This window comes from Cnephaeus nilssonii (genome assembly GCF_951640355.1).
Source record: "Cnephaeus nilssonii genome assembly, chromosome: 11".
Classification (NCBI taxonomy): domain Eukaryota; kingdom Metazoa; phylum Chordata; class Mammalia; order Chiroptera; family Vespertilionidae; genus Cnephaeus; species Cnephaeus nilssonii.
In genome coordinates, this window is record NC_137082.1 from 18,500,443 (window position 1) to 18,523,384 (window position 22,942).

At 43.4% G+C, this 22,942-nt stretch overlaps 1 protein-coding gene across 2 annotated transcripts in view; it reads right to left on the reverse strand.

The window, feature by feature from the left end:
* Nucleotides 1–22,942, reverse strand: part of PCSK2 (proprotein convertase subtilisin/kexin type 2) — a gene marked incomplete at both ends in the record, with an annotated part of 269,142 nt that overhangs the window by 36,200 nt on the left and 210,000 nt on the right. For both annotated transcript variants that reach the window (XM_079783512.1, XM_079783511.1), the window contains 2 exons: nucleotides 547–722; nucleotides 10,374–10,462. In XM_079783512.1, coding sequence (XP_079639638.1) covers nucleotides 547–722; nucleotides 10,374–10,462 — 265 coding nt within the window. The remainder of the gene's footprint in view (nucleotides 1–546; nucleotides 723–10,373; nucleotides 10,463–22,942) is intronic.

Genomic DNA, 22,942 nt, shown 5'->3' on the forward strand with positions numbered 1-22,942 from the left:
TCTCAGCCAGGGAATCCCCGCTGCCCTCTGCCTGGGTCCCATCTCCTTGGCTCTGTCTGTTCCTGGGCTAATAATGTCTGGGAGGCCATGGAGACGTTGTGGGTTTACAGCCCCCGCTGGATCCACGCGGGGTTTGCACAGACGCCCCACTGCCTGCGGGCTCTCCCAGCCACGACTGGCAGGGAGGGGGCACTAGTCAGGCCCCTTCCTGTGGGCACCAGGGCAGAACAGGACCCTCCTTCTACCCTCTCCTTTTCAGGGGCCCGGCGCGCTCACTGCCTGCATCTGAAGAGATCCCCTGCCTCCTCTGGCCTCCCCCCTCCCCACTTTGTCCTCCACAGACGTCCATCCCCTTCAACAAATCTGCATGCCTAACTCTGTTTTGGGGTCCTTTTTTTTTTTTTTTGTAGAACCGGGGCTAAGCATAGGGTAACAGCCCACCTCTGCGCCCCCCCGCCCCCCCCCACTTCCCCTTCTTCCTCTATCATCACCTCCTCTCCACCCGCTTGTTGGACCAGGGCGTCCTGTTGGCAGGACCCACCTTACCTTGTTCACACCATCCGCCATCGCCTGAAGCGTCAGCTCCCGGGGCCCGTCCACCGTCTTCCCGTTGTCTGTGGGGCCCCAGCTGGCGCTGTAGATGTCGATCAGCTGGGGCATGTGGCTGATGGAGGAGGCCTCGATGATGTCCGTCATGAACGGCTGGTCCAGCATCCGGATACCTGTGGACACGGCGGGCAGAAAACACGGGGTTTGGGTCCCCAGTCCCCAGGAGACACGGGGGAGGAAGGCTCAGATCTCGGGTGCGGTCGGAGGGTCCTCCATCCTGGGTGCCCTGGGGACGCTGCGGAATCTGGAGTCCAACCTGGGGGTGGTGTGTGGGCTACACCTTCAGAGGATCAAGAGGGAGGCACAGACGGGCCCACCCACCCTTTTGGGACCCCACCCTCACCTTTCCTTATGCAACTCTTTGAGGACAATCTTATTCCCCTAGCAAACTTAACTACAGTTCCCAACGGGGAGAGACCACCTTGGTTAAGGACATTCCTGTCTCTAAGTGGACGGCCAGCCTCTGAGACGGGTGTTGACTGGGGCCAAGCCTCAGAGGAGAAATAAAGTTACTGTGCACGATGGTGAGGGGGAGGCAATAGATATTAGATACTGAAGGAGAAGTTCCAGAGGGCAGAGGGCAGAGGGCAGAGGGCAGGAGGGGCAGGGACAGTGTAGGTAAGTGCAGGGTCAGGAGAAGAGGAACTCTCAGTCTCATTGCATCTGAGAAGGGCCTTTGGGAAGGACAGATGTTACATGGCTTATTCTAAAATACACTAGTAATGGGGTGCATGATACAACCCCCTCCTCTTTCTCTCCTACGGCTTCTTTGTAAAGTTGGCGTTACTCTCTGATGCCTGTGGGAGTGACTCCTTGCTAGGCAGCTGAAAAGGAGCAGAGTGCTGCAGTCCTGGACTGTGTGTGTGTGTGTGTGTGTGTGTGTGTGTGTGTGTGTCTGTGTGTAAACCTGAACCGGGCGGAGGCACACGGAAACGGGGCATGCCTGTGCCACCTGTGGTTCACATCACCCTTTGGATGTCCGTAGAAAGCTTCTCCAGGGTTAACTCAGCTGCAGCCAACAGTCCCTCCATCACTAATCTCCAAACATTGCCCTTTGGGGCCATATTGTTCTCTGCTTGATACACTGCGTTGTGGCAAGGAGCCTAGAATTTTAGTGCCCTGACCTAAGTCTTTATGGCCACGGGAATTTTGAAATGAAGGGGCTGGGCTGCAGACAGTGAAAGCTTGGATGCAGACACTCCTTACTTATCCCCCACGACCAAAGGACATTATTGCGCAAGCATCACTCTCGCATGGCATGGGACCCAGTTTAAATGAGGACAACCACGGTTCTTGCAGGACACGTGAAATGGACATAAAATTGTCTTCTCTCTTTAAGGGTCTCTCTTTCCTCCTCAACGTCCCATAGCCCACCCTGTGCCTGCATTGCAGCTTCCCCCAGTGCTCACCCTCCTCCTGACTACCCTTCGTGTTCAGCAGGCATTTCCCCAGAAGCCTTTCTGGACCCAGCTCTCCAGGCTTTCCATTTGCACCACACTTTCAGCCTTCTAGGACAAGTGTTTCTCTGTGTGCTTCATTCACCGCCAGATAGCAAGGTCTTTGAGCACAGGGCATGTGTCTATTTTGTTCACTTCTGTGTCGCAGGGCATCAGCATGGCGCTTGGAGTTTATCTTAAGCTTGATAAATATTTGGTGAATAAATGCATCGTATTATTTATGTAGTCCATTTTCTCCCTAACAGAAATAACAGGCCCAGAAGAACAAATAATAACAGGTTTAGATTTTCCCATCCTCTGCCATTAACTTACACATCAACTCACCATTTTTGCCAACAAATATCCAATTATGAGTTAACATCCTTTTCTCCTGGAGGAAGCTCATCCAAAATAAGCATGGTTTGAACTTTCTGGGAGCTAAGTTTCATGGTTAATTTTATAAAAGATAGAAAATCAAAAACTCTACCTTTTGTTTTTGGTCCATCTATATTTTATTTATTTAAAAAATTTGTTCAACAAAGGTGGCCCACAGGTCACAGAATAAACCAAATAGTGCAGCTTCTTATTGTAAGAAGTCATGCCTACTTTGTGGACGGGAAAACGTCACAGAGAGGTTGGTATTCTTTTTCCTGCAAGAAGAAAACTCAGGTGGTCTTGAATTCATCCAGTGCCCAGATGACCAGGACTGAACAGCCAATGGCAGCACTGGATTTTGTCATACAGCCAGTGCCTGGTGCATTCAGCCTTGTCCTGTACCCTCTCTATTTGCAGTTCTTATCCCCCTGTCTCTCTCCCTCTTCATCCCCTCCCTGGCTCCCTGTGCACTGTACAGACATCAAGCTGGTATGCATTAATCTTCTGACTGTTTCAGCATCGAGGGAGGCAAGGGCGCCAGAGACCGAAAGCAAAGCTCTCATTCATATTCAGGGGCCAGGCGCCCGACATTCTCTTAATCTCGTTAAGCTCTGGAAGAATGAGGCATGCATTAATTGGATGAGACACAGCATTAATTTTTGCAAGCGACTGCACCATTAGCAGCCAAGACAGGCTCAGGGTGACCCAAGGGTTTTTCTGGAGGGCCTCTTTTTTTGTCTCTGGGTGCTGTAGGAGCTACAGGGGGATATATAGAGAGAGGACACAAGAAGGCATGAGAGTGAGAGGCAGAGCAGACAGGGAAGACCAGGGTGTTAGGACTCAGTGTCTTCACATTTGTACAAATGCTCTACTGGCTGATGTAATTCAATGGTGAGGAGACACAGTGCACATCAAGCATCTATTCCCTCTCCTAACCACTCTTCCCCCCCAGGCCTGATCACCACATTAATGATCAGTAGTGGCTCTACATCCCTTCTTTTAGGTTCTGAGCCTCATGCCTGTCTGTACAACTTGCAGTGCTGCTAGCCTCCAGGGCAGCGATTTTTAACTGGTGTGTGCCGTGAGAAACATGCAACACCTGACTATTTAGTCAGGGGCATTGACTTCTTTTCCCTTAGATTGTCCAGTAAAAAAAGGACAACAGCCAACACAACAATAGCTATCTAGTGTGAATGCCCTGTCTTGAACCATAAATATATAGGTCATAATAGAGTTGCATCTTATTGGTCATGTCGCATAGTAATAAGTTTGTGTCTGGTTGATTATTGGTATCAGAAATCTTTATACTGTATACAAGTATAGACACCTGATTTTTAAAAAGATCACTTTGGAGCAAAAAGAGTAGGTGATTATTATTTTTTGTAAATAAATCAAAATACACCATTTTTTTTGGTCAGATTGGCTAAAAATATATTTTTTGGTGTACTGCAGAATTTTAGTAATTAGTTTATGTGTGCCACGAGATGAAAAAGATTGAAAATCGCTTCTCTAGGGGCTCATGGCCAGGGGATTTGAGCTAAATCCTTTCTGACTCTACTCCTGTTAAAAAGGTGAGCTTGTCCCTGACACCAGGAAATGCTACATCTGCCCACAAACCTCAGTATCTCTAGTTGCCACCATTCGTGCTTATGAATATTAGTCTGCAGGCTAAGGAGCAAATTCATGCTGATATAGGTTTTAAGGATCTGAAAATGTTAATTATTGTACTAATGGGTTGTTTTTTATTGGTTTATTTAAAAACTCAGATAAAAGATGTATAAACCCATGGAACTGTTGTATGTTTTATTGGCCAAATATGTGGAAGCAGTTCATGGCTGGTAGAGAAATTCCAGGTCATTTTGACAATAGTCCACAGTGTGGTTTCCAAACTCTTCAGAATCTTTGACCAAAGGTGATCTCATCCTGAAGCCCAAAGTGTAAATCTATATGCTCTGGCTTAAACAGGAAGGGAGGTAAGGCCAATCCCAATTGGCCTGGCCACACCCTGGGGCTGCTCTGAGAAGCTCTGCAGAAGTCCAGGCGTGATGCTGTAGAGCCTGCCCTCAAGTTGCTTGCTGTGGCCCGCCCCAGTTACTCTCTGCCACCTTGCTTTGTTTTGTTCCTACCAGCAATCATTATCTGATAGTATCGTGCTTATTTGCTCATTGTCAGAGTCTTCTCTTAGACTGTCAGCATCCCACCACCCACAGCAGGACTGGGCACATGGAAGGCACCCAACAGTGAGGCCTTAGGTCTCTTTGGAACTGATTTGATTTGGAATAAAGGAACAAAGGTAAAATGATGCTGGTAGAAAAGGAGATACTTGTCCTGGTCAGTGTTTCTCAGTGGTTAGAGCAGTATAAACCCATGGAACTGTTGTATGTTTTATTGGGTTTTTAAGGGTCACGGGTTTGATTCCTGATGAAGGGCATGTACCTGGGTTGCGGGTCCAATCCCCAGCCCTGGTCGGGGCATGTGAGGGAGGCAACCAATCAATGTGTCTCACATCGATGTTTTTCCCTCCCTCTCTTCCACTCTCTCTAAAAAATCGATGGAGCCCTGTCCTGTTTGGCTCAGTGGATAGAGCGTTAGCCTTCGGACTCAAGAGTCCCACGTTCGATTCCGGTCAAGGGCATGTACTTTGGTTGAGGGCACATCCCCAGTGGGGGGTGTGCAGGAGGCAGCTGATCGATGTTTCTCTCTCATCGATGTTTCTAACTCTCTATCCCTCTCCCTTCCTCTCTGTAAAAAATCAATAAAATATATTAAAAAAAATAAAAAATCGATGGAAAAATACCCTTGGGTGAGAATTAACAACAAGAATAAAAGGAAACAAACAAACAAATAAGATAAAAATTGCTTATAATGGGTTTCTTCATTGACCCTTCCTTCTCTTTATTCCTTTTTTGCTTTCTGTCACTCAGCAAATAGGGTTTGAGCACTCACTATGTGCAGACCCTGTGCTAGTTGCTGAGATGTGAGAGAAAGCAGAAATGGCCCTTGTCCTCATGAGGACTGTCATCTGCCTGTGGAGGAAGATATCAATATATGCAATAACAAAAATATACAATAAACTAAAGTAATTAATGTTGGGGTGAAAAATTCAGCAGGCTTTATTAAGTGTGGATGAGGGAACTGATTTGGGAGCTGGTGTTGGAGGAAGCAATGGGGATCTGAGAGCTGAAGGGTAAAGAGAGGTGGCCAGGTCTAGTGTAGTGGTAAAGTATTCTGGGCAGAGAGAAGAGCATATACAAAGGCTCAGTAGTAGAAGTGTGGCTAACACTTCCTAGTTTATACTTGCTAGGAGGCTTTATCTAAATTATATGTACCCAGAAACTACCCATGTATGAATGGAAACTTAATATACAATGAAGGTGGCATCACAAGTCAAAGGAACAGGCTGGATTAATAAATATATGGTATTAGGCCCTGGCTGGGTGGCTCAGTTGGTTGTAGCATTGTCCATACACCAAAAAGTTTGTGGGTCTCTCTCTCTCTCTCTCTCTCTCTCTCTCTCTCTCTCTCTCACACACACACACACACACACAAATCAACACACATATCCACAGTAAGGATAAAAAAGTATATGGTATTGGGAATATTGACTCATATTTGGAGAAAAATAAAACTGGACCCCCAGCTAGCACAACATACAAAGGTGAATCCAAATGGACTAATGAGCTCATGCAAACATTAGGGAGAAGATTTTTGCATTGATTAAAACTGATCAGGGGTTAATCTCTAGGACATACCACAAGTGCTTGAAAATCAACAAGGAAAAAACAGGAACCCCAATGGGAAAATGAGCAGGGTTTATAATAAAAGTGAACCCAAGAAGCTAACAGGCAGAGGAAGAGATATTCAATAATTTTAAAATCTTTTTTACCTTCAGAGGACTTATTTTATAATCCCATCTCTGTAGCAACTCAATTTTTGCCTTTTCTTGAGTACTGGGTGAAGAGAGATAGACCTAGGACTTTGGAGGTATTTAGGGTGTAGCTTGCCAAGGCCTCCACAACCTATAACTGAACACCTTGAGACTACCAGAGACTAGCAAACCCTTGATAGGCCACCAGGTGGCACTCTACCCATCCCTAGCTCAGAAAGCTCCTGAAAGATTCTCTGGAAGGGTATGGCTCAGAGTAATAAAAACCAGCCATTTTTTGTAATTGACAACTAGAATGAACAAAATGTTCCCCCTAAATATGTAAGGTGGGGAAGCCAGAAATTCTGCTTTTGTTGGGATCCTCATGAAGAATTCCTTTTGCTCCTCTGGTGAAGCCTAGAGAGCACTGGGTATCCTTCAGGACACAGGACACGGTTACTGGAGTTTCCTGGCCCTTGAGCAGTTAGAATTAGCATGAGTGGTTACAGAGGAGCAGGTCTGGGGTTTAGGGAGTGGAAAAGGGGAGAAAGGTGGCTGCTTTATTGAAAATCTTTGTGTGTCTGGGCGTGCCTCCCACCAGCTCTGGTCTTGGTTTCTGGAACCTCAGAGCATTGTATTGAAGGTTTCAGAAAGCAGGGGTCCTGTCTTTGAGGTGTCAGGCTGCAGTCACCCGCCTGTGGGACAGGGGTTAGTCTCCAGGTGAGGCAGAAGCTGTCGCCCCCATATGAGTGTCTTTGCTTGGGGGGAGTTCTCTGCCTTAGGAATGCTCCTCAGTTCACGTGAGCTGGCAGGCTGGGCAGGCCAGGGTGTACGCGTCCCAGGAGCCTTTCCCACCAATGAGGGATGGCAGTTGGTGAATAAACTCCCCAGCCTCCTCACCTTGAGAAGTGCATTTCCCCCCAGTTTTTTACTTTTTTTAAAAATTTTTATTACACAACTATTACAGATGTTCCCCATTCCAACACCTCCACCCAGCTCCTACCCCCTTTCCTCTGGCCTTCACCACACATAGTCCATGGCAATGTATATATATTCTTTGGCTAATCTCTACACCTTCTTTTATATGGTTGGGGGATGAATTTTGAGGGGTATTCCCATAGTCCCTCAGATCCAGTTGTCTCTGGGAGCAACCAGCTTATCTACATACACTATTGGTTCCTTCCCTTTGCCCTCTTTCCCTCTCTCCAGCTTCCTGGGATCTCCTTCCAAATAAACTCCTTGCACCTGTAGGGAAGCAAAATTTTTGCCATCCTAAAGTGTGTCTTTCTGGCATGAGGATTATTTTATTTTTAAGAAACAGAAGATTCAAGAAGAACCTTTGATTGGTCAGCACCAGGGCAGGGGGTCATTAGTCAATGCAGCTGGACCTGGCCTTACCCACCTGGTTTTGCTGCTTTTTTGGGCCTGGAGCTGAAATACAACCGAGACCATGACCCTGAAAGGGCACACCTGGGAAAGCTGATGAATATTCTATTGAATCCTCCTCTAAGACCTTCCCTAAACTCCCAGCCCTTAAGCCCCCCACCCCTTCCCCCAAACGAAGCTCTCAGGAGCATGCCTGTGCCTTTCCTGCCTTCTTTCCCTACTCGAGTGCATCTCCTAAACTCTAAGGGACCCCATGAGACTTGCAACCAGGGGAGCAACGGGCAGTGGCAGCTCATCCTAGGCTAACCCCCTGAACCTGTCTCTAAGGCCTCCTTTGTTGCTTCTTCTATCCTAAGCCCTTGTTTCACTGTCCCCAGCTTTAATAAACATACTCTCAAAAACAAAACAAAGCAAAAACAACACACACACACACACACACACACACACACACAACGAAGAACCTTTGACCTCCCCCCTTACTCCCTTACTGCCTAAAATAATTTAGCTAGAGGGCCTGCCCTTGGAAGGGAGCTCTCCTCATAGATAGCCATAGTGTAGTCTGAACTAGGTGTGGGGCCTAGATTTTAGAGACTCTGTCTCCCACTCTCTGCATGGCTCAGCACACATTTGTTTACCAAACATTTGCTTTTCCATCTCCCTGTGAATTGCCTTCCTCCCCTTTAAAGTCCCCAAACACTACCCACTTCTCCTTAGCTCAAGACAGTATATAAGCCTCAACTGCCCTATCTGTCCTTGGGCGCCATTTTCTTATGGAACCTCCATACATATGTACATAATTAAATCGGATTATTTTCTCCTGTTAATCAGTCTCATGTCAATTTAATTCTTAGACCAGCCAGAAGAACCTAGAAGGGTAGGAGAAAGTTTTTCCTCCCTTACATACCCAAATTTTAGTCTCTGGATTTGCTTTTAGGTAATGAAGAAGAGAGTAATAAAATTAGGTACATTTGGTGAGCAGCTTAGATGTTTTCAGAGTTCAGATAATAGAAAAAAAGATAGAAGAAGCAGATGGGGGAAAAGACCCCAATAAACCTCCAAACACCGTGAGCTACTCTGACTTTTAAATTTTTTAATATATATATATTTAATTGATTTCAGAGAGGAAGAGAAAGACATCAATAATAAGAGAGAATCATCGATTGGCTGCTTCCTGCAAGCTCCCTACTGGGGATTGAGCCTGCAACCTGGGCATGTGCAGAATTGAACCTGGGACCCTTCAGTCCACAAGACAACGCTCTACCCACTGAGCCAAACCGGCTAGGGCTGACTTTTAACTTTTACATGCAGTAGTTTTAAGAATCCCTTGTTGAAAAAACCCAGTTGATTTGGTTGTACAAAGCTTTCAAAACTATTCTGAAGACAGTCACTAGGAATGAGAAATTCAGGTTTGAATTTTTCAGTTGCCTCCGTTCTGTCTTGTGAATAGAGAACCCACCTTGCCTCAGCTACCTCCCGAGGTACAAGCCTAGCTCATAAAATATTAATTGGGTGATATTCTTTCCCCTGATCTCATAATGGCTTCTGACATTTTGATGCTAGCATTTTGGATGCACACAAAGTAAAGAGAGCTGAAACCCGAGGGACCAAGCGTCCTCTATTTACATTTCAGAACCTCCCAATGTATGGCTTTGGGATGGATGTATTCTGCACCTAGCTCAGGCAAGCCTCTGAGCAAACAGTGTTGAAAGAGGTTAATGATGCGTTTGTATAAGTTGCTCTTGCTTTATTTAGGTCCCCAGAAATGCAAGTGTCAGCACAAAGTTCGTTTATGGTTCCATTAAATCTCCAGGAAAAATATCAAGACAGTTGTAAAAAAAGAAAAACAAGGCTGGATGAGTCAGCCTAAACAAATTAAGAGCCAATTTGAGGCTAAACTTGGGACAAGCCAGGAGCCACTCCATTCTCCAGCATTTTGTGGAAAGATTATGAACCCTGCTCTTTCATCCTTTTCTCTCCCCCTCTCTCTTTTTTGGGGGTGGGGGCAGGTTTTGGTTTCTAATTTCTAGTGACTTGTCACGCTCATGTCTAAAGTCTTCTGTAAAGATGGAATTGTTAAATGTCCTTCCTATGGAACTTAGTGAAAAGGCTCTCGGTAGAATATATTTCCTTAAAGATGAGATGCATTGTGCAAAACTGAAAACAACAACCAAAAAGACCATTTTGAAGATTCTGAGTGTGTTTATAATAATCCATGCACATTTCCTATATTCTATAGGCTTTGAGTCTCATTAAGATTTTCTGATACTGACAGGAAAGAGTACAGACAATACAATTCCATTTATGTAAAGTTTAAAAACCGGCACTAGCCAATGTTTGCTGTTAGAAATCAGGATTGTGATTATTCTTGTGTGCCTGGATAGCAACTGGGAGGGGACACAAGGAGGGCTTTTGGGTGCTAGTAATGCAGTTTGTAAAAATCCATTGAGCTACATGTTTGGGACCTGTGCACTTTTTCTGTATTTATATTACACTTAAGTAAAAAATTCAAACATGTATTAATATTGCCATAGAGGTTAAAAAATAGATACGTCTTTTTTTCACTTTTGTTAAACTCCACGTCTCAGATCTCCTGCCACAGTGGGCGTTTTTGCCAGGCCCCGGCCATCCTGGAGACTAGGGTGTGATGCGTTTTGGGGCTGGCTGTCGGGAACAAGGCCTGCTGCTTGGCAGGGACGGCTTACCTGCGACCTTGGAGTTGTATGCCACCCCGACCCCACAGATGTTGTTGTTGGCTGCGGCAGACACTTCCCCTGCACATCGGGTCCCATGGCTGTAGGGAAAAATAAAGACATGTTAGATACGGTTTCAAAAGGCTCTGGAAGAGGTTCCTTAAGTTCTGTCAATTGGAAGCAGTTTGGTTCTTTTCCATGGTGTGGTTAGCCCGAAGCTAGCACTTGGCCCACCCTATTTTCCATCTGTGTATCCAGCGTCTCTTCTTCCTCCTCCCCCTCCAGCTGCCTGCTGGACCTTGGCTTATTTCTGACAAAAGAGGCTTCTCAAAACATTTCAACCTTGAAATCTGATCTTTACTTTAAAATTTTAAGTATTTTCCTGCACAAAACACACTTACAGGTCTCTGGTTGGAAGAGCTCTGATTGTTTTGAAGCACTAGAATTGTGGGCCGGTGCTTAATTTCAAGGCTGGCCCATCCATTGTGGGTAACGCTGCTTTACCTTTTTGGATCGTAGACTCTTTTGAAGATCGAATGCTATAGTATTCCATGCCACAGATCCTTACGTTCCTCCAGGAATATAAAAGGCGTACATTGGCAACATTTTGCATACAGTTTCAAGGGAGTCCACAGGAGCTTTTTTAAGGACTTGTGCAATAGCTTTGCTTGCCCCGAGAGGATGTCACAAACAGTACACTAGTCACCCCTGCAGAAATCAGAGCTTCCTGGGGCCCTATAGCCAGACAGCCCATGCACCCACATTTCCTTACTTACTCCACAGTTTGAGTAGTGAGTGGAAAAGCCAGCCCCACCCTGGCCCTTCCGCAGGCCGTGCGCACAAGGTTCCAGCGGACTTGGTAATGTGACCGTTTAAGCCCTTAACTGCTTCACAGACCGTTAAAATAGGCTCCTCAGGGTCAGGACTGGTAAGTTTCAGGTGACTTCCACATCTTGAATGCTGTGTAGGGTTTAAACACAGCATTCTGATTGACTTAAGCATTTATGCTTGTTTCGGTTCTCTATAGCCACTTAACAAACTACTCCAAAACTTTAAAAAGAGCATTTATGTGCTCACAGTCCTGTAACCTGGGCAGGGGCAGCCTGTCTGTCTCCACTAGCTGCTGACTGCGGTGACCTGGCTGGTCTGGAAGGGAGGAGGGATGCGGCTCCCCTCACATGTCAGGCATATCATCCGAGGTATTGGGACACTGGAGGCCTTCTGGTCAAGGTCATGTACCTCGGTTGCAGGCTCGTTCCCCAACCTGGTCAGGGCGCAACCAATCGATATGAGATCAATGTTTAAACCCTACACAGCACTCAAGATGTGGAAGTCACCAGATTAAGACCCCCAGGCATTTATTAGGTAATCTTTCCGAGGTTTGCCTGGCTTTTATAACGCTGAGCAAGCCTTCTCAGGGCTCATGTTCTAGAATGTCCTTTGCAGCACTCACTGTAATTCCAGTAGTTTTCTCCCTTTAGCTTGTCCTCTCTTCCCTTATATCACGGGTTCCAAATAGTTCTTCCCCTCCTATGTGTACTTCCCCCCTCATTGAACTGGCCTGGTGACTTGGGTTGACCCATAAAATGCAGTGGAAGGGTGATGAACCACTTCTGCAGAGGCCTGGCACCCTGGCCGGTGTGGCTCAGTTTGTTGGGCATTGTCCAATGCACAGAAAAGGTGCTGGTTTAATTCCTAGTCAGGGCACATGCCCGGGTTTGGGGCTAGATCCCCTGTAGGGGGCGTGCAGGAGGCAGCTGATTGATATTTGTTCTCACATCAGTGTTTCTCTCTCCCTCTCCCTTCCTCTCTCTCTCAAATATATAAAAAGAGGCCTGACAACTTGAGCTTCCATCAGCTGGTGCCAGGTGCCACATAGAGGAGCCTGAGCTAGAGTCTAGCTGCTCGACCACATATGGGTGAGAACACGTGGAGAGAGAGGCCGCCTGTGTCCCAATGCCTTGGATGATATGCCTGACATGTGAGGGGAGCCGCATCCCTCCTCCCTTCCAGACCAGCCAGGTCACCGCAGTCAGCAGCTAGTGGAGACAGACAGGCTGCCCCTGCCCAGGTTACAGGACTGTGAGCACATAAATGCTCTTTTTAAAGTTTTGGAGTAGTTTGTTAAGTGGCTACAGAGAACCGAAACAAGCATAAATGCTTAAGTCCATCAGAATGCCGTGTTTAAACCCTACACAGCATTCAAGATGTGGAGGTCACCCGAAACTTACCAGTCCTGACCCTGAGGAGCCTATTTTAACGGTCTGTGAAGCAGTTAAGGGATTAAACGGTCACATTACCAAGTCTCCTGGAACCTTGTGCGCACGGCCTGCGGAAGGGCCAGGGTGGGGGTAGGGTGGGGCTGGCTTTTCCACTCACTACTCAAACTGTGGAGTAAGTAAGGAAATGTGGGCGCAGGGGCTGTCTGGCTATAGGGCCCCAGGAAGCTTTGATTTCTGCAGGGGTGACTAGTGTACTGTTTGTGACATCCTCTCGGGGCAAGCAAAGCTATTGCACAAGTCCTTAAAAAATAAAGTATAGATCTAGCCAGTTGCTCAGTGGTTAGAGCGTTGGCCTGTAGACTGAAGGGTTCAATTCTGGTCAAGGTCATGTACCTCGGTTGCAGGCTCGTTCCCCAACCTGGTCAGGGCGCAACCAATCGATATGAGATCAATGTTTCTCTCTCTCTCTCTGTCTCTCCCCCTCCCTTCCACTCTCTCTAAAAATCAATGGAAAAAATATCCTCAGGTGATATATGTACACACACAAGTGTATATACACACTATATATACACACACACATTTTCTTTCTTTGTATGAGTAAAAGTAAATCCTGCCTCCATAAAGGCTACCTATCTCCTGGACTCTAAATTCCCTTTGAAACAAGAATAAAATCTGCATATTGTGTCCAAGTAAACCCTGAAGTTACTATGGAAATTGGCCCTTATGGTGACAGATTTGTAAAAACTTAGAGTGCTGAGCCAACCGCTGTCTCCTTGTCCAAGTTTTCTGTAAATCACATTGAGAAGGGGCTTAGTTAAGATGGAACTTGATGGGAGAGTGTCGTGGATGTGGCTTTAATGGCTACTACCTTCTTATTCCAAATGCTGGAGAAACTGATAACTGAAATGTTTAAAAACAGCATGAAAGCACACACATATGTATCTATATAAACAAAATGATATCTATACCCCTTTATATTGATTTGTATATGTACTTTAAATGTTAAATTTAAGTGTATGTATATACTTATATCTACTTATATATTCATTAGAGGCCTGGTGCATGAAAATTCGTGCATTGCGGGGAGGGGGGTGGTCCCCCAGCCCAGCCTGCCCCCTCTCACAGTCTGGGAGCCCTCAGGGGATGTCCTACTGACAGCTTAGGCCCGCTCCCCACGGGCCTAAGTCTGACCTCCCTCTGCGGGAGGTGACTGGGATGATCAGGGGAAGGCGCCGCCCCATCACCCCACTACTGCTGCCATGGCCGGCCGTGGTGGCTGTGAGGCCTGAGCCCTGGGCCTTGCAGCCGCTGTGGCTTTGTCCGGATGGACGCTGGAAGATGTCCACCCTAATTAGCATATTACCCTTTTATTAGTATAGATAATTATATACTTATATATTTACATCTAATATATACCTATACATTATCTATATACCCACACATTATATACTTAAATATGTACATATATAAAATACAAACTATGTATAAAGTGTACATATGCTTTATGTTGGTGCATAATTTAAAAAATGGAACTTTAATGGATACTGACTAAATGTAACTTGCTTGCTTGCTGTTTGACACATGCTGAACAAATAATTTTTAAAGTTTAAAAATCAATGCCATCTCTAATTCGATTGAGAATGAATTTCCTAATTATTTAATAATCAGCCCTGTTGTTATCTCCTTTCTGAGACCTAAGATGTGCAATCAGGCCTTGCCTGGGCCAGTCAGTACTTTCACCAACATTTGTGAAGAACACAGAGGTACTGATGGGGACTGTATAGTGTATGGACCCTGCTCTAGGAGAGTCAGGAGTTAGAAGGCCCAACAGCCAGTTGTTACTTACTGGGCAGTTATTCATGACCAGGTACTGTGTTCAGTGCTTTTCTGGCCTCATCTACTTTAATCTTCACAAGAGGGCTACCTGTAGGTATTGCTCCATTACACAGATGTCAAAGTTGACTCTTAGAGGTATTGGCTCTAAGGTGCACATCAAGAAGGTGGCTGAGCCAGGTCTGAGACCAATGCTCAATTACTGAACCAATCCTCTACCCTCCCACATGGGGATAAGCTCATCTCTACCCTAAAACTGCTCACTAATGGCTGGAGGACAAATGCATGTGAACTGGCTTGAGCAAATGAAAAACACTGAATGCTTCATTATCTTTAATTTTGGCCTTTAAGTGGCAAGATGAATGTTGTGGGCTCTCTAGAGGAACATAAGAAACATTTCATTGTTAAATTAGGAGGCACTAATTAATTATAACCAGCTAGTGGAGGCTTCTTATAATTGTTCATGACTCCATCTTTTCACAGTCCTGGGCCTTTGTAAGCTCTGTTCCATTGCCTTGAATGCTTTCCCCTCATTCCTGCCTTCCTGATGGTCTCAGGCAATGCTTGCTCCCTGAATGTCAGGAAAATATTTTTCCAAATCCATTTTTGTTTGGACTCTTTGCTTTCTTAAAACATTCAGTAGCTCCCTCTTGTCTCTATAATAAAACACTAGAGGCCCAGTGCATGAAATTCGTGCACTGGGGTGGGGGGAAGTTTGTTCCTCAGTCCAGCCTGCACCCTCTCCATTCTGGGACCCCTGCAGGATTGGGCCTAAACCAGCAATCAGATATCCCTCTCACAATCTGGTACTGCTGGCTCTTAACCACTCGCCTGCCTGGCTGCCTGATTGCCCCTAACCACTCTGGCTTCCAGCTTGATAGTCCCCTAACTGCTCCCCTGCCGGCCTGATTGACACCTAACCACTGCCCTGCCGGCAAGATTGACACCTAACTGCTCCCCTGCTGGCCCGATAACCTCCAACTGTCCTCCTCTGCAGGCCTGGTGGCATTCAACTGCCCTCCCCTAAAGGCCTGGTCGCCCCCAACTGCCCTCCCCTGCCAGCCATCTTGTGACAACGTGGGGGTGGCCATTTTGTGACACAAGGGTGTGAGAGTCAATTTGCATATTACCTCTTTATTATATAGGATAAGCCTGTCTGAAGTGAAAATACCTGTAGAGAGTGAGGGACAAATATGGTTGCTTGATTGACCTCCTTCAAGTGACCGGAGTCATGGTTGTGTTGCATTACTACTCTCCTGGTCCGTGTCTGTGGCAATATGATTTTCTTGCTCCTCCCATGAAGAGTGGAGCCTATTTCTCTCTTCCTTGAATCAGGCTGGCCTTGCGACTAGTTTTGGCCAAAAGCATGTGTGGAAATGCTGAGTTTAGCCCTCAAGAGGACTTGCAGCTTCTCCTTCCTCTTGAAACCCTGCCCAGGCACCATGTGGACAAGTCCAGGCTCAACTATTGTATGATTAAAGACATGCAATCCCTTGGGCCTATCTCCTCAGCTGATAGTCAACCATCCTCCAGACATGTGGGAGAGGCTGTCCTAAGCCAGCGAGCCCCGGCCAACCTGCCAGCTGACCATGGACGCACAAGTGAGCCCAGCCACAAAGCTGAGCCCTGTCCAGATCAACAGCACTGTCTAGCTAACCTACAGATTTGTGAGCAATTGCTAATGCTTATTGTTTCAAGCTACTAAGTTTGGGATGGGATGGTTTTTATGTGGCATTACTTGGCAATCGATAACTGATACAATGGATACACAAGGCTAGAGGGACGACACATAGATAATCTGTGGAGGAATGGAGTTCAAACCTGGACCGTCATGATGACTGTACTGGGGCTTCCCCAAACAGCTGCAGTTGCTGTGAAGATGTCCAAGTGAAAACCCGAGGCCCTGCCCCTGCCCATGGGGATCTCCAGTGAGAGAGCATAGGCACACCTCTTCTTTCCATGTTGCTGGCCTTCGTCCACTAGAGTGATTGGTCACCCCACTTATCCTTTCCAGCCAAAAGCATGTTTATTTATACGTGCTCCATTCAAGTCATAGATTAAGATACATCGAGCAACGTGAACATGATGAGCATCATTTGTTGACCTACTATGGGAAAAGCACTGTGCTGAGAGTGCTACATGCATTATTCTATCTAATCCTCACAGCAAACTATTACTATTATCATTTTAAAGCGGAGTGAGTTGAGGCACAGAGATACTAAGTCACTTCTCATTAGCAGGAAGAACCAGAATTCTAACTCAAGTCTGCTGCTTCCAAACCCCTTCTCTTAACCATGACCCTTGACTATCCTCTATTCCTGACTATCAGAAGTGTGCAAATAAAAAGTGTGATGGTTAATTTTACGTGTCAGCTTGGCTGGGCCAGGGGGTGCTCAGATATTTGGTCAAACATTATTCTGGGTGTTTTGGATGAGATTAACATTTAAATAGATGGACTTTGAGTAAAGCAATATCTGTAATTCTGTGTGTGAACAGTCAAGGTATCCTAGATATCCTCAAGGCCAAACGATTCTGTAATTAGAGGGCGCATTCATGTGTTTTATATTGGTATAGATTTTTTTAAAAGAAATAAACCTATAGAGATGTAATTGAAGCCCTCTTTGAAGCCATTAGGCCTTGGACTTGACCACTACACTAAGTTTGACAATTAGAACACTGATCCAGCCAAAGCCGGTTTGGCTCAGTGGATGGAGCGTCGGTCTGCGGACTGGAGGGTCCCAGGTTCGATTCCGGTCAAGGGCATGTACATTGGTTGCGGGCACATCCCCCGGTGGGGGGTGTGCAGGAGGCAGCTGGTCGATGTCTCTCTCTCATCGATGTTTCTAGCTCTCCGTCCCTCTTCCTTCCTCTCTGTGAAAAATCAATAAAATATATTAAAAAAAAAAGAACACTGATCCATGCATGTTTTTATGCAATCACCTTATAATCAGATATGCATATACATATAAATGTTTCATAATATATGATCTATTTAAAATTTGCTTTATTCATTTGTATTTTGAGGTTTATTCATGAATTCTAGTTCATTTGTTTTTAGTGCTGTGTAGTCATTCACTTAAAGATATGCTAAAATTTACTTATTCGTACTCCGAACGATAGGCATTTAGGTTGTTTGCAAGTTGCTTGCTATTACAAATAATTTAAAGAAAATATTATTGTCTATTTAATTCCTTGGGCACATGTGGAGATTTTCTCTGGGAGTATGTATGTAGGGGGGAAAACAGGTTTATGGATATATACTACCTCCTGCAGAGAGGGAGATTTCCTGTTGCTCTCACATCCTTGCCAACGTTCAGTATCAACAAATTTACCATTTTGCTAGTCCATTTGGTGTGAAATGGTATCTCATTTGTTCATTTTTCATATTCCTCATTACTAGGGAGGATGAGCATCTTCTCACATGTGAATTCACTCAGGTGTTCTCTTGTGTTAATCACCTGTGCATAACTTCTGTCCATTTTTCTATTATCTTTTCCCTTTGACTTGTGGCAATTCTTTATATATTTTGACATTTAATTTTGTGTTTTTTCCCCCCATAAAACTTGGGGATTAAGTTGCACATATCGTCTCCTAGTCTGTGGCTTGTCTTTCAACTTTGTTCATTGTGACTTTTGTTGAAGAAAAAGTGTTTCATTTTAATGTAGTCAGGTTTATCAATCTTTTTATTTTTCTTGGGGTTCAGTGATTTGTTTAAGAAATCCATCCCTGCTTTAGTATCATAAAGATGTTTTTCTACATTTTAATTCTAAAATATTTATATACATTTAGGCCTTAATTATCCTGAATTTTATTTATGCTCAAGATGTGAGGTGGACACCTACTTTTGCATACTAACAACTAGTCCTATTTATTAAATATCATCACACCATCCTTTCCTTATTATTTTTATTGCCATCTTGATCATACGTTAAGCTTCTTTTTATACAAGGTGTGTGTGTGTGAGATATCTGCTGGCCTCTCTATTCTGTTTCTTTGAACCTTTTTTCTCTCTCCCTGTGATAACCCTGCTCTCTCATATTTATTAAGGTTTTATAATGTTTTGATATCTGGTAGGCAGTTTCCCATCTTGATGTTGTTGATCTTCTCTCTTCATATTCATTCTCCTCAACCTCTTCTTTCTCCTCTCTTGCCTTCTTTTTCTATTCTTGGCTCTTTGCTTTTCTATATCAATTTTAGGATCATTTTGCTTAATTTCACAGAAAAAGTTTAATTGGAATTGCATTGAATTAATAAATGAATTTGACATCTTTATATTGTTATATCTTCTTATCCATGAGCTTAGTATGTCGCTCCATTCATCCAGGACTCCCTTTATGTGTTTTCTAAATTTATAATTTTCCCACTAATGTTCTCACATACTTTTTCTTAGATTTATCATTATTTCATTGGTCATGAGATGTGGCATATTGTCAAATAAAAGAGATGCTAGGTAGTATTCTTATTTTGTCCCAGCATTAGAGAGTATGCCATCAAATTTAAGCACTAAAAATAATATTTGCTGTAGGTTTTTGATAGACAGTGTTATCTTCAATTAATTAATTACGTACTCAACTGCACCCAGGCTAGATTTTATTCCATTTATTGAGATTTTATTCCAGTGGTTGCATTTTTCAAGTGCAATTGGTTCTTTTTCATATTCATGTTTATTTTTGCTCATGTTTTCCACATCATTTATTTTTCTTTTTAAACAGATGTTATTCATGCACTTATCATTCTGAGCAAATGTGCAAATAAAAAGCATAATGGTTAATTTTATGTTTCAACCTGGATGGGTCACAGGGTGCTTAAATATTTGGTCAAACATTATTCTGGCTGTTTCTGTGAGGCTGTTTTAAACATAATTTATTTTAAAATCTTATTAAAGATTCTTCATAAAATTAATTTCACCTGGTGTAAATTCATGCCCTGTTTTTTTATTTTGTTGAATGTGTTTTTTCCCCTAGATACTTTTGAATTTTGGCTAATTTTGAGTTGGAGATCCCTCCCACCCCACTTCTTTCTTTCTTTTTATAGTCTCCATTCCTGGCCAGTGGTCCTATTGTTGTCTTAATTGACTTCTTAGTTCTATATCTGACAGCCACAGCTTATAATGGTGTTCTAGGGCTCTGGAGTCACAGAGATATTGGGAATAATGCAGATTCATTCAGCAAGTTAGTAGTCAACTTGGCCAGGTTCGTGGGCATCTAGTCTCCAGTCTCCTTAGATCTACAGATTCTTAGATAACCAAAGTTCCACAGTGGCCAGTTACAGTATTTTTAGTCATGTCTTTGCTGAAAGATGCTTCAGTGTTGGAAATATTGGAGCTGAGCTGCAGAGATTACCCAGCTAGTTGGTCATCAACCATGTATGCTGGCTAACCTCCAATGAGTTCTACAGGGTAAGACGTTAGGGTTTCAAGAGTCCTGGTTAAATAGGTGAGGAGGTGCAACTGCTTTTGGGAAAATCCCAGGTCTGCTGGGAAGTGCCCAGTGCTTTTTGGGGAAGAGAAGAGGCTCTCTAGCTTCTTAGATGCTAGGCCTTTCATTTGTTCCAATAGATCAAACTTGTCCCATGCATACACACTATCTTTGGATACAATTCCTCTTTCAATCAGCAATGCAGAAACACAAGTACCAGACACTTGCCATAAACTTTAACCTTGAATTGACTGTTATCTAGTTTCTGTCAAAGCTCAGATGAGAGAATGGATGTCTGAGAAAAAATGGGTGAATGGCTGGGCCATCCATGAACTCCTTTGGCATAAATTCTCCCCATTTTCTATGTAGCTGGAAAACCTTTGATTTAACTCCATAGAAATCCCTTCACTGAATGTCACAATTATATTTGTTGCCATTTGGGAGTGCTTACCATGTGCCATGCCCTGTACCAAGTGCTCTGTGTACATGTGTCTAGTCCCTCATACAAACCTTCAAGGTGGAGTTTTACTCCCATTTTACAGAGAGAAGAAACTGATTCAGGGATCACTTATTTCATACCAAGTAATTAACATAGCACTATATTTGTTCATCATAATCTGCTATATTCTTCTCTCTTAAGAAAAGAATTATTACCACCTGAGGACCATAAAATCCCCCTATGTGGCATGTATAACATCAGTTTCCAAAGTAGAAATGATTATACTAATATACAGATGATTCTTTTATAATTTATATAATTCTCTCCATAGCTCCCAGTCTGTGCTATGTCTGTTTCTTCTAGCTATAGGGAAACCTTAAATAATGAAGACTTGTCTAATCCAGGTAGGGGACTAGAAATAAAATTAAAAAAATTGTTTTTCCCCCCAGTGGATCACAATAGCTAACAAAATCAAACTCTGTTGTGTTTTATTCTGCTCTGGTTTGTATAGAGGGAGGGTTTAAAGCAGCAGCAACATTTGAGCAAATATCGACTTAAGAGATACAACATTCCCTGCTTATCTGTGGGTTTGTTTTCCATGGTTTTAGTTACCCTAGGTCAACTGCAGTCCAAAAATATTAAATGGTAAATTCCAGAAAAAACAATTTATAAGTTTTTAACTGCGTGCCATTCTGAAATCTCTCACTGTCCTGCTCCATCCCACATAGGAAGTGACTCATCCCTTTGGTGGTTGTGGTAGGTACCACAGTGCCTGTGTTCAAGTAACCCTTATTTTACTCAATAATGTCATATTCACATAACTTTTATTATAGTATCCTGTTATAATTTTCTATCTTATTATTAGTTATTGGTGTTAGTCTCCTTACTATGTCTGATTTATAAATTATACTTTGTCATAGGTATGTATGTACAGAAAAAAAACTAGTATATATAGGGTTCAGTACTATCTGTGGTTTTAGGCATCTACCTATTGGGGGTCTTAGAATGTGATAAACTATCTATGGTTTCAGGCATCTACCCATTGGGGGGTCTTAGAATGTGATAAAAGGCGACTACTGTATTCTTAAAACTCCCACTAAAGAAAAATTTAGATTAGGTCTTGGAAAGCAGTTTGAATTTTATTATCTAGGAGGTGATTACAGAATTGTCCATAAAGACAGAAGGAAAAGATGTTTGTCTATTTCTAAAGCATTAAGTGTCACCAGGGTAAAGTATCAGTTTCCATCAGTGTGCAAATAGCCAACCAGAGAAGGCCCATTTTTCTCACATGTTCTTCTCTGGCTTGTCACATAGAGTTCTTCAAAATGAAATACGACTTTTAATAAGAAAAAAATGTTAATCATGGAAAATCTTTATTATTTGAAGGTTTAACTAATGCTGTCAATCAAAGGAACTTACATAGAGATAAATATTTCTCGTCATCCATTTTTCCTTCCTCCTTCCCCCCATTTTGCCTGAGTAATAAATGTCTTCTCTCTTCCTGAATTTATAGTTAATTTTTGGCAACCAGGAATTGCATCTAATATGAAATCTCTTACTCTTTAGGGCTTATAGATAGAGTGTGCTGCACCCTGTGATGCTCCCTAAATATTGCCGATGGCAGGGATGACATTTCAGTGTCGAATGCTTGTCAAATAAATGTTATGCAAGAGGGACTTTTATGGACAGCAGCACAGTAATGAAATACGGATCTGCAATGCATCACTGAATATTGACCTAAAACCAAGCAACGATGGAAGATTATTGACAAAGCAAGGGCTGCAGAACTTGGAAGAAGCAGGCAGCTCTAACATGGATAGATGTCAAGGCTACTAAACAACTCAGCTCAGCTGAGAAGGTATGCCATCCATCTGTCAACCAGCCAATTAATATTTGTTGAATGCCAGCAAGGAAAAAAATGTGGTACTAGATCCTGATACCTCACAGAAAATCAGTTATATAAGTTTTGCACATTGTTGATGCTCATTAAATGTGTATTATTTTCTCTCTTTTTGTAATTTAGGTTATTATTACAGTTATTATTATTTTGCTTGGCCATCTGTATTCTCTGATTGTAAACTAGGAGGAAATTATACTCCTTTTGCAAAATTTTCAACTGTTTCAAATATATCCTCAGAGCCCAGATACTGCATGTAATTATTAAATGGTTCACAGTAGAATAAATACACTTGCTCTGCTTAAAAAGAAATAATCCAATAAAGTCAAATTAAGCACAGGGCAAGAAATTCTAATATACAGATCCACTGAAAGCAGTTCTGCATATATATGAAGTTTGCTTTCATAGAGTCCTTGGTTTGGAATTTTAAATATGTTCTTAAATAAATGTACATTTGAAGGAAAACAAGTTAACAAATAAGTACAGAGGGGATGATATGGTGGTTTAGAATACCAGGGAAGCTCAGGAGAGATGCACTGCTTTTGAACTTGGTTTCCCATCCAAGGAAAACATTTTATTTGCTTGCTTGAGAGAGCCCCTTGTAGTGCATTTTATTTTCTACTTTCACAGCAATGAGAACCCTGTGATGGAGAGCCGCCGCCTTTTCCTGGTAGCAATAGCTTCTGAGTCCTAACTGGCCTCTGTAGCAGGGGTGTGACTGGAATATCAATAGCCCCAAGTCCATTGCCGGTCAATATCAGTCAGCCCTTTAT